This window comes from Pelodiscus sinensis, chromosome 6 (assembly GCF_052426305.1).
Source record: "Pelodiscus sinensis isolate ZL-2025 chromosome 6, ASM5242630v1, whole genome shotgun sequence".
Classification (NCBI taxonomy): domain Eukaryota; kingdom Metazoa; phylum Chordata; order Testudines; family Trionychidae; genus Pelodiscus; species Pelodiscus sinensis.
In genome coordinates, this window is record NC_143057.1 from 101,318,256 (window position 1) to 101,331,065 (window position 12,810).

At 38.9% G+C, this 12,810-nt stretch overlaps 1 protein-coding gene across 1 annotated transcript in view; it reads left to right on the forward strand.

Moving 5' to 3' along the window:
• Nucleotides 1-9,123, forward strand: part of EMB (embigin) — a 30,753-nt gene extending 21,630 nt beyond the window's left edge. The window contains exons 7-10 of the mRNA XM_006139518.4: nt 2,896-3,178; nt 4,513-4,546; nt 7,953-8,028; nt 8,892-9,123. Coding sequence (XP_006139580.2) covers nt 2,896-3,178; nt 4,513-4,546; nt 7,953-8,010 — 375 coding nt within the window. The 3' untranslated portion in view covers nt 8,011-8,028; nt 8,892-9,123. The remainder of the gene's footprint in view (nt 1-2,895; nt 3,179-4,512; nt 4,547-7,952; nt 8,029-8,891) is intronic.
• Nucleotides 9,124-12,810: the final 3,687 nt, after the last annotated feature.

Sequence of the window (12,810 nt, forward strand, 5' to 3'; positions counted from 1 at the left end):
AGAATTACAAGGGAGTTCAAGAGCCCTGAATAGGGACTACCACAGTACATTTAGTGCGGATATTTAATTTTTCTATTGACACCAGTTCCATGATTGGAAAATGCTTTACAGGAAAGTTTTTTTGCCTAACAAAGCTAAAGTAAAATACAATATCACAGTATCTTGATTTTTATCCATTTGGAGTGGCTAAGACAAAAGAAAATAAGTGATCTACTCAATTGTGTACAGTGACTCAGAAGTACAACCTTGATTACAACCCACATTTCTAAGACTCCTTGTTATAATTTCTAGACCAACCAAGCCACATTAACTTTTATACCCATAATGTTCCTTGGTCACTCATACTAGGTCTCACCCTTAAGCAAGAACTCTAGAACTGATTACATATTTCATTTTTACCAACTTTTCTCATTGACAAATTATCAGTTTTTATCCTATAGATGTTATTTAAGTGGTTATCAATCCAGTTCCCATTATTTAGAAATACTCAAATTCATGTGTTTACACTAGTGTGCTCCTGACTTCAGTGGTGAAAGCTAATTTACATCAGCTGAAAATCTGGCCCACAAGTTTCAAAATCGAAGAAACTGTGTCAGTAAGTGGGAAAAATGCAAAGGACAGCCACAGGTGAAGTTGAAGAGATAGAAACAAAACAAAAATGTTGGTCACATTCAGAAAATGCATGCTTATTTCTGGAATAGTTATTCTGAAATAGCTTATTTCAGAATAGCACGTCTACACTACAGGGAAGCCTCAAAATTAGTCTGAGTCAGGCTTCCCTAATGTAGACATGCTATCTTGATTTAGAGTCCCAGGAAGCACTGGGGATGAATAACTTAGAATGGCCCTGGTGACAGGCTATTTCGAAATAGCATCAGTGGAGCATCTACACATGCCTTATTTCAAAATGGCTATTTTGGAATAGGCACTATTCCTCATATAATGAGGTTTTCAGATTTCGGAATAAGCCATCCATTATTTCAAAATTATTTCAAAATAATGCAATGACTGTGTAGACGCTCACATCCTTATTTCAAAATAACCCTAGTTATCTCAAAATAACGGTGCAGTGTAGATGCATAGAGTCCAATAAATGCCAGAAGATCAAGCTCAAGGGACATGGCAAGTTCTTAATACTGCCCAGGTTTTACCTCTGAATGTATGTAGCTTATCTGCAGCAGTACCACCTCAGACCGTATTATTGTCAGAGCCCATAAACCAAACAGGTTTGACTTAGATACTGCCTCTCAGAGAAGTGGATTACCTATATCAAAGGGTAGGGTCAGTGCTGAAGAGCTGCAACAGTGCAGCTATGCGGCTATAGCATTTGAAGTGCAGACAACCCCTGATTCTTATAGCACTTTAGTTTTCCTTGGAGTTGCCTAGTAAAGTTCCTCCCTTACTGGAACTAAATACGGTATTCTGTCTTCACCTTGTGCTGTTATGTATTGAAATCAGCTGTATGCTATGGCTATGAGAACACTGCTTGTAAATGGTCTATAGAACAGGGATATCAACCTTATTTGGAAGAAAGGAAAGAATTTCATGTTTAATTATGGTCTGTGAGCTAGAAAATAAATTCAGGTCTATACATACCACAGGCTATGTCTAGACTTCAGAATTCTTTCAGAGAAGCTTTTCTGGATCTTCTGGAAAAACTTCTTTTGAAAGAGAGCATCCACACAGCAAAAGCGTATCAAAAAGCGATCTGCTTTTTCGAAAGATAGCATCTGCAGTTATTGAACGCTATCTCACATTTAAGTTGTGATTGCTACAGATGGAGTGGCCACCAGGGCACCTATGCTTTTTCCTGATGGCCTCTTCTTTTGAAAAAAAAACCCTTCCCCATCCACACGTGCCCTTTTCCAAAAGAGCTCTTTTGTAAAAGGGCTTTTTCTTCATAGAAAGAGGTTTACTGATGTCAGAAAAAAACCTGCATTCTTTCAACTTTCTGTCGAAAGAACACAATTGCAGAGTGGACGTAAGTGTAGTTTTTCCAAAAAAACTCTGCAGTGTAGACATATGCACAGTGTGCCAAGTGAAATGCTCATTGGTATCATTTGGTACTTTGCATAGATATGGAGCATATGATCTTTAGGCTGTAACTAAATGTTCACATAACTATTATTAAGTGCCTTATCTAAAATTGATCACACACTGTGAGGCCTACCACTGTTAGTTCCTTTTTGTTTCTCACCTTCCTCATTCTTCTTTCTCCATTTCTCTCTCCCTTTCCTTTGTGACTCTCCTCTGTTCTTTTCTCTGCATTTTTCCCTGCAGCAACTCCACTTTCACTGCAGTGGGTTCACTCCCATCTCTTTCCCCAATTCCATCTATTATGTAAAATGTATTTACTTGAATGAAACATTTAGAATGGATATATTTACATATATAAAATTACATATATTAAATTAATTATACCATGAATGTTATAACTAATTTTACCTGTAATAAATACAGGGATTTTCAACTTCCAATGTATAAATGATTTAATTACAGGCAATCCCCGGGTTACATGGATCCGACTTACATCGGATCCATACTTACAAATGGGGTGAGGCAACCCCGCACTAGCTGCTTCCCCCCAGCAGACCAGGGAGACGCGAAGCTAGCGCCGCCCCCCCAGCAGACCAGGGAGACACGGAGCGGCTTTTCTCAGCAGACACCTCAGCTTGAGAATAAAGGACTGAGGGAAGGGAGGTGTGGGAGAATAAAACTGAGCTCTGGAGAAATGTTTGGCTAGAGTTTCCCCTACAATATGTACCAGATCCGACTTACATACAAATTCAACTTAAGAACAAACCTACAGTCCCTATCTTGTACGTAACCCGGGGACTGCCTGTATACATTTTTGACATTGTAATCACATAATTTTAAAATATCTTTTTATATTAGATTGCTGTTAATGATTCTTTGATGCCAGATAAATATAAAATCAACAAAGAGAATAACAGAACAACAAAATTCAAGATTCTGAAGATCTCAGAGAAAGATGATAGATCATATTGGTGCCAAGCTGAATTTAAATTAGGAGAGAGCACAGGAAAAGTATCCCTTAAAGTCCTCACCTATATGGTACCACTCAAACCATTTCTTGCAATAGCAGCTGAAGTTATTATTTTAGTAACCATTATTTTCCTGTATGAGATGTACTCCAAAAAGAAGCAGGTGCTGTCAGGTAGGATCTCTTCGTTTGTTTTTTAAAATACCACTTATTGCACTTTTTAATACAATCATCTGCTAGATACTGTGGTATACATTTCAATTTAAATGAAGAAGGAGAAATAATTCTGTATGATGGTTGTCTATGCATTTTTCTTTAAATTAAAATATCTTCTCTTGACTATTGATCATTATTTCAGTTTTAATTTCCTAATATTTAGGGTCATATTCATGTCTTAAATGCTTTTAGTATGTACTCAGGTGCCCGTGTAGGATCTATCCACTATTTCTCAAAGTGGGTCACGGGTCCACTTTGAGAAAGCTGCTAATGGGCTGCTCCGGTTTGTTTACTTCACAGCTCTGCAGCTACAGAGCCTTGCAGTTCCCATTGGCTGTGATTCACCGTTTGCAGCCAAGGGGAACTGTGGGAGGTGGAGTGGCTAGGACCACTACTTCCTGGGGAGTTGCAGGAAGTAGTGGTCCTAGCCACTCCACCTCCCACGGTTCCCCTTGGCTGCAAACGGTGAACTGCATCCAATGGGAGCTGCAAGACTCTGTGGCTATGGAGCTGGTAAGTAAACAAACACAGAGCACTCCATTAGCACACTGATCTAATCCAACCTTATCCACACAACCAAAAATAGACGATAAGGTCTTCAAGGATTGATTTTAAATGTTCCCAGAGGAGCTGGTGCGTACTGATGGAGACTACTCCTGGTCAAGAGCATCATACTCATTGTGGAGAGGGGGAAGGTAGCACTGTATTAAAACAAAATGCCTTGACCACAGCCACTGAACTGGGACACACCTGCCAAGTGTGATCTTAATGGATTTTGGAAGAAGATGCTAAAATTGCATTCCATAGTTTACTTATGGCTTTTCAGGCATTTGCCAGTATACAACCCGAGGCCTGATTTTATCACAAGTGTCTGAAATGTCAAAAGCATGTTTATGTGAGTCAAATAGTCACGGGTTCAGAACCATTGTTTGGGATGTAACATAAATGCCATTTCTACATGAAGAAAAAACTCAATGGTTATAAACTGTTGAAGGGTCTCCAAACTTTCATATCATGAGGAGTGGGAATACAACAGCTTAATCTTAGTCAGGATAAAGAAAATGATTTTGAATAAGAGGAATTATAATAAAATTGTACATCAGCTGTATATCCTGCATTGCTGATTTGTACAGAATGTCCTTGTTTTACTGTTTTACCAATTATTTTATGTTAGACATTTATTATACAAATGAAGTGAAATGCTTTTCAGTTTTAAATAACTTCTGACCAGTAAACACATACATTGCAATGCAAATGAATATAATAACCTTAATGTTTTCTTTGTCCCACAGACGATCAAAAAGAATTTGAACAAATTGAGCAACTGTAAGTAGGGACTGTTTTACAATATTAATTTAGTCTTTACTAACATTTAATGGAATATTAAACATTTTTGACACACAGTAATTCAGAGTCAAGAATGATATATAGCTCTTAACATAGGTTATTGCAAAGTGTAACAATTCCAAAGTATTGTTTTAATTCAGTTCCCTAACATGTTCTTAATTCTCATTTCTCTGGAAGTCTAGCTCTTGTAAAATGCAGCTGTGTGCAATATTCTTTATTTTGTTGGGTTTTTTTTATGGTAGGGATTGTTTTAATGTATTGTATATCACAGAATCAAGCAGGTAGAATGGCCTCTTACCGTTCCCATCAAAGATTATAACTTACTGAGGATTAGAGAGATAGTTCTCAGATAGAAAACTCCTCTAGAATGTTTCCATTCATTCACTTGTATTATATTTTTAGTTTAGTTTGCATCATGGGGCATACCAGGCTGCTTCTTCCATATACAGGCAGTCCCCGGGTTACGTACAAGATAGGGACTGTAGGTTTGTTCTTAAGTTGAATCTGTATGTAAGTCGGAACTGGTGTCAGCCGCTGATGAAACTGATCAGTTTCAACTGGGGCTGAATCTGGATGCCAGTTCTGACTTACATACAGATTCAACTTAAGAACCCCAGGCATCCCCAAGTCAGCTGCTGCTGAAACTGATCAGCGGCTGATTCCAGGAAGCCTGGGGCAGAGCAACTCTGCCTCGGGCTTCCTGTAGTCAGCCGCTGGTCAGTTTCAGCAGCGGCTGACTTGGGGACACCTGGGGCAGAGCAGCTGGGGTGCTGCTGGGTTGCTCCAGTAGCGCGGCTCCTCGGCGCTACTGGAGCAACCCAGCAGCACCCCAGCTGCTCTGCCCCAGGCGTCCTGATTCAGCCGCTGCTGAAACTGACCAGCAGCGGCTGAATCAGGACGCCTGGGGCAGAGCACCTGGGGTGCTGCCGGGTTGGTCCGGAGCGGCGCTGTGGGACCAACCTGGCAGCCCCCAGCTGCTCTACCCCAGGGGTAGGCAAGAAAAGCCTGGTCTGCTGGGGGAGGGCACTAGCTGCACCCCCCCAGCAGACCAGGGGGACAGGAGCAAAGCCGCGGAGCATGCCCGCAGCGGGCGTGCTCCAAGGCTTTGCTCCCCGTCTCCCTGCAGACCAGGGAGATGGAGAGCAAAGCCTTGGAGCACGCCCGCAGCGGGACAGCCCAAGCATGCCCGGGCTGTCCCGCTGCGGGCGTGCTCCAAGGCTTTGCTCCCCGTCTCCCTGCAGACCAGGGAGTTTATGGGTGAATTGTTTTCCCCCGGGGCTTATAGAACTCCAGTTGCACAGTAAAGACAAGAGTGAGCCTTCCTTGATCCATGCTTGTAGTAGGATTAATATAGAAGTTTATTGAAATAAACTATACTTATCTTAAAAAGCACAATTACTTGCCCTCATACTTCTCCCCTGGCTTCCCATTCATTTAAAGATCCTATGCAAAAGTGCTCTTCCTTATATGGAGTTGCTCTAGGCTTTCGTGAACTTTGTCTTTCTCTACCCCCCTTTCTTACTCCTTCCCCTGATGAAGAGCTTGGTGTCTTATTTGACCTTATTTTCAGTGGAAAGCTTGAAAAGACTCCCTTGAAGCCATTAATTTTCATTTAATACATTATTTACCTACAAGATTGGCGTTCTTTCCTACAGGAAAGATACACAGGTAGTGAGTTTTAGTAAGGTGTATACAGTTTGCATGATTACTAAAACTCTCTGGTATTTAAAAATATATATTAGTAGCTGTTTAAAGCAGAATTGTGTATCAGATGGCCCAGAATTTTACCTTTGGAGCCACATCATCAGATTCTAACTTTATGATATCTGTTGCTCTACTGAATCCTTATGGCTGGTAACATATATAATAGTCAAAAAGGTGTATTGCAAAGGAGACTGGATGCTTCAGAAGTAAGCAATGCATGCAACAGAACTTTTCAAGTCTTCACTAGTTAAATCTAGTCCTGTCTGTGGTGATCAACAATAGTTACTATCTAATAGCTGCAGAGACTGTAAGAAGAGACCACATGAAATAAAATGAAAGTTTTAGTCCCTTTTCTACTGGACAAATGTATTTCACAGAAAAACCACATTAACAATTGGTGCTAATGTACTTTCTAGCAGTATCATTGGAGAGAGGCTAAGGATCAAATACTATGGAGAATGACGTATACTCTCTTCCTTAGGTGGTCCTTCCAAAATTCATTGGACAAATTAGAAATAATATATTTTCATGGCCTGTAGTGTAACTATGTATTTAACAGATAGATCTGGATTCTAGGAGTGCCTCTTAGACATTCTTCATAAGAACAGATTCTACACCATACTTAAAAAAGAACAATGGATTTTAAAAATCCTTTAGAAAAATAGCCACTGAATAGATTTAAGCCTGTAGTTAGACACAAGCTCTCTTGATTACCCAGAGTAACAACTGAAGGCTTGCGTCCTGTGTTATTAATATTTAAAAGTTTAACATTTTGCCCACTTTTAAACCAAAAATATCAAAAATTGATGAACCATACTGTACACTAGGTCATTAGCTTTTGGTGAACTGATGAACCATTCCGAACATTTGCAAAATAATTTAATAATAATATTCAGTATCTTTCTTATGTTTTGTTTATAGCAGTTTAATTTTAAATTTGTTTTTATTTTACTTCAACTTGAGAACAGCTCTCTATATCCTGAATTTCAGCACAATTATATATATAAATATAATATACTGTGTTATAAGTAGGAACATTGTCACTGCCTACTATAAAACCTTAACGTCAATGTTTCACTGTAATAATCCTTTCCAAGTCTGTGTCCAGACTCAGGGGTTTTTTTTGAAAAAAGTAGCCTTTTTTCGAAAAAACTTCACCTGCATCTAGACTGCAGCCGCGTTCTTTCGAAATTAAATCGAAAGAACACGGCTTTTCTTTCGACGGCGGGAAACCTCATTTCACGAGGAAGAACGCCTTTTTTCGAAAGTGCTCTTTCGAAAAAAGGCGTTCTTGAATGCCAACAGGGCTTGCTTTTTTGAAAGTACTGCTTGCAGTCTAGACGCTCTTTTTCGAAAGAGGCTTGCAGTCTAGACATAGCCCAAGGGTTTTATGGGTCAGGAAATGACTGAGTTGAATGCAGAAAGCATTACCTGATAGGTAAAGGACTCTGAATAGGTTCTTTTACTATAATAATATTTTAATGTAAAGATACATGCTCTTTTCCTTTTTCTCATGCTTTCAAGTAACACAAGTAATATTGGAAACAATTAAAATTCTTCTAGTGTTGCTAAGTAATCAGACCATTGGATTGGGATGAATATCATTATTTTTATTGTACAGTCTATGCATGTTAAAAGCTTATTTTGGGTTTTGGATTTAAACTTGTGTTTCTTTCTTCAGTAAATCAGAAGATAGTAATGGTGTGGAAAATAGCACCACGAGGCAACGAAAAGTTTAAATCAGTTCCTAAAGGAAGGTAAGTAAAAGAGAAGATGTATTAGAATCAGCTAAGGATAGTAGGAAGAACAGAGTTCAAAATAGATGACATGGCACCAGCAAAACAGAGGAAAGACAGGGAGGGAAGTCGAGAACTATGAGCAATAGAAGAGAGAGAAAGTAACAAGCTGATCATTGTGAAAGAAGTGACAGAAGGGTAGAGGAGGAGAGTGGGTAATTGTGAAGCATGGCAAGTGGCAGTGGAGAGAGAAAAAATTCAGACAAGGATTCCACCTGCCTGATTCTCTGCCCCAGTTACAGTCCTGGCACAGACTACTTGAATTTATGCCAGCTGGCAATCTTTCTAAAGGACTGTCTGCCAGCTGGGGACAATAGTGTGCACTCAGCCACTTTCCCTACTCACCCCTCCCTGTGTCTGATATGCCTTCTGTGACATGAGGCTCTTTTTGGGAGGTTGGCATTCAAGGGGCAACTCTGGCTGTACATTTACGGTCTCTTCCTTGGTAACAGAGGACTTGCAGAAAACTTCCACTTTCTTTGAATTTGACAATTGGGAAGGGAGTAACATCTGGACCAAAGCAGAATGTGATTAAAGATACAATATTCAGAAATGCCTGATTGATTTAAGTGCTACCAGACCATTTGTTGTTTTTTTATTTAAGATACTAAGTCCCCCATTAACTTTCAAATGCCCCTAAGGGCCCAAATCACTTTGGAAGATGGGAGTTAGGCACCTTTAAATGCTTTTTACTCCAAATCCAACTCTGAGTCAGAATGAAGTTGGAAAGCAAATAAAGAAATTAGAGGATAGAAACAGGCATAAAATAATTTATAGAATGCATTTGTGTCAATAATCTAAAGTATCTGTTCTGTTTAATTCAGGAGAATTTGAGCCAACAAAAAGGAAATATCATTTGGCCATCACAAAACCACAGGAAGATGTACATGGCTATGCATTTCAGATATCTCCAATGCTTCTAATTAGGACTCGTTAGACTTGTAACAAAATAATGAAGATCTACTCTGCTTTTAAAATATAGACATGAAACTGCCTCTTTGCCCAGACTTCTATAAAGTCTATACTGTAGCCTGATATTACATATGTACACTCAAATGTCAATTGTTGTGTTTGTGTCGCCTTACTGGTAAGAGTCAATCTGTATGTTACTCAAGACTTTCTGGTCTCAATCCAGTTGATTAAGAGACTGATCTATAATTTTTGGTTTCTATATTGGGACTCATCCTGCATTATTAGTTCACCCAACACATCTGTTGACTTCACTGAGTGAGCAAATGATGCAAGATCAGAACCAACGTAAGCTGACAGTACATTTTACAATGTGAGTTCAGTTTCACAGCATCTTAGACCAGAGAAAATAACTTTTACTGGTAGACAAATCAAATGTGACACACAAAAAGCCATTTTTTACACCAAAGGAAAACTCAAGGGGGAATCTTTATCCTATTTCTCATGTGATATTAAGGGTTTTATCATTTCCTGTAGGAAGATTCTCAAACCAAAATTTGTTTAACATCAGTTGCAATTAGGAGGCAATAGGTGGTGCACTCTGGAATTTTAAGACGATACACATTGCCTTAAGATTTCCTGTCCTAACACAGAGCCATTTTTTGTAGAATTATTTGACATTTTGTACTTTATAAATTATTAAACAAATAAATAAACTTGGCATTAAAAGGTCCTAGCATTGACTTATCTATTAAAAGACTTCCTTTATTAGGCAACCTCATTTGACAAAATATCATTACATATAATAAGTTCAGTTATTCTTTATCTATGTTAGAAGACAATACATCTTAAGTGACCATTTTTGTTGGTCCTTTTAGTGGGCATTTAAAACACGTTTTATTGTATTGCATATTTATATATTGCCTTTCATCCCAAAGAATCCCAAAGTGGTATTTTAGGTCAGGAAGTGAATTAAAATAAACATTCTGAAATAAAATACCATAATATAATAAAAATAACCTGTTATGATTCTAAAATCTGGGGAGAACGTTATCTAGGTGGAATGTAATTAACACAGACTTGAGTGTAGCCCTTTGGGTTAATGCCCCTAATCGTATACAAATTGCCATAACATCTTTAATAACCACAGATTGGCAGGGCTCCACTCTTACTTGTTATCCAAAATAGAACACTTCTGGAGCAGTGTTAAATCTACCTCTGTGCTGTAGCATTCTTGACTATTCTTTGATAGATTCTCATCCAAGTGCAGAAGAGGCTTAATTCCACTTAACTCGTGAGACTTGGTAGGAGCGGCTCCTGGGAGAATTCTGTACCACTGCATACATGGAAAATTCATGTCACCACAGATCCGCCCCCCTCCCCCCCAAGATAGATTTTGATGAGGGAGTGCTGTAGTTACATCTTGTGCCCACCAGGGGATGCTGAGTAACCATAAGATAAGGCAACTGGCTTACAGTCAGAGCAGCCTGCCATAGAGATGGAATGGCTGTGTTCCTCATAGCTCCCTGCTTGTAGGGCCAGCTGAGGAGGCACAGGATATAGTGTTAGTGGTGGGAAGGGACAGACTGAGGCGGATGCACAAGAGCTAGTTGGGTGACAATATTGAGCCCAGCTCTGAATGGGATTGGAAATGCAAGGACACATGGGGATGTTTGGGCTGCATGGACCCATGAGATCCAAGGGGTTCAGGGACGCATGCAGGGGTGCTGACAGCCTGCGTGGGCAGCCTGTACTTCTGGAAGGGTGGGACTCCCAGTCTCCACTCCCCACCCTCAGAGCTGCACGGAGCTCATAGCATGCAATTTAAAGGGTCTGGAGCTCTGGCTATTGCTGCTGTAGCAATAGCTGCAGCCTGGAACTCCAGGCCCCTTTAAATCATTGGGCCCCAAGGCAACTGCCCCCTTTGTCTCCCCGCACCTCCCCAGTTGTGGGCCTGGACACAGGTGCAGATGTACCTGAATGAATAGGAGAGACTAGAGTTCAGCCACAGTTTTCATGAGGTGGGATTCCCAACCCCCTAACACATCTCCTCCTACAAAAATCCCACAAAATCTAGTAGCCTGGGTTCTCCAAGATTCTGATGTTGCTTCTCGCTTGTGTGCAGCCCCTGACTGATTTTTCTGAGAGTCAGTGGCAGCCGACCCAAAAAAGGCTCCCCACCCCAGTTATATACTATTACCATTATGGCTTATGGGATTGTCATAGAACAACCGAGAATCATTAATTTTAAAGCATGCTAGTCAATTATAGTATGTACTAAATAAATAAAAAATATACAAGCTATGTAATCAACTACTTTTCCACTGCAAACTTCTGTTTTTTATTCCATAGAACATTTAAAAACCTCTTGTAATACAAGGAAACATCATGCACATTATTTTTCTCCTTAATTTGAAGAGTCATCAAAAAAACATTCACACTTTGTCTTGATTGTACATTTTAAATAAATAATAATATTTGCAAACACATATCATTATGCACAAATTTCCTGATACAAGAGAAAGCAAAAGCATCTCTTAAAATCTTAAATTGCGGAGCCCAAAATGGTCTTTTGTCATTTTGCCCAAGAGAGAGCAAGAGAGAAAAACACACAAAGAATTTGGAAGGGAATAAACTCTCATTTATAATCTTCATGTGCCTGAAAATTGCAGCTGCTGATCGCATTATGGGTTTTGGGAAACTGATATCCAATCTGACCTGCTTTTAAATGAAACTACAGAAAATGAGTTCAGTAATTTGTAGCCTCACCAGCACACATGTAAAAGCTAAAACAAAAGCAATGAGCTGAACAGAAGTCTGAAATATTTGGATAAATATTGATCACTGATAAAGATTTCCCTTGTCGGATTATTGTGTTTAATTGCATTCAGCCTCAAACTTTCTGTGCATTGCACATCAAGCCAAAAGCAAAACTTAATTACAGGTTTTTGTGTGAAAATTTATCATGGCTAGATTTGCATTTATTTTAGAAAAATGAATGTGTGTACAATTTCAAAAAAGAAAAGACTGCTTCTTGTACAGTGATCACCTGAAAATAAAATATTATAATCTAAAATTATGATTAATTACACAGTTTTGTATTAGAAACTGTATAATGCAGACTGAATATACTTTTTGCTACAAAATACTCCAATGGATAATATTCTAATACAGAAAATATCTGAAAAAAGTCATTAATTAGGGATAAGGACAGTTTATGATGCTAAACTGTGCTACTCAGGGTCCATCCTGCACTGAGGGTTCATTCAAAATGTCCTTGGAAGTTAAGGAATGAAATCCTGCTCCCACACCCATTAAAGTCAATTGGATTTTGTCATTTACTTTGACTTGAGTGATGTGACTTTGACTTGAGCGATGTGACGAGTGTATTCCAAGAAGTGGAGAATCTGGACCATTATGTTTAATGGGTCTATGATACATGTTAATACTATACTCTTCTGTTGAAATGGACTTGTAATTCCCAAACTAACATCATGTGCTCCTGGAGAATAATATAACCAAGAATGTAAAATAAGATTTTTCTGCTTTTCAATAATAGCTTTCACATATTGCTGTATAAATTACATGTTCTTTCTCTGAGACAGTCATAGAACAACAATCAAACATGCAGAGTTTACTTTATACAATTGCAAAAGTCCTTATAAAGGAGTGCATCCAGGAAATACAATTTAAGAAAGAGAGGTTAAAGATGAATGGTTACATTGTGCATCTGATTTTCCCTTCACCATCAAAGCAAGTCCCTCAAAATTTTCACATTATACATAATTCGTGTGTTCTGAATATAAACAAATGACAGTATTTACACCATTGCTG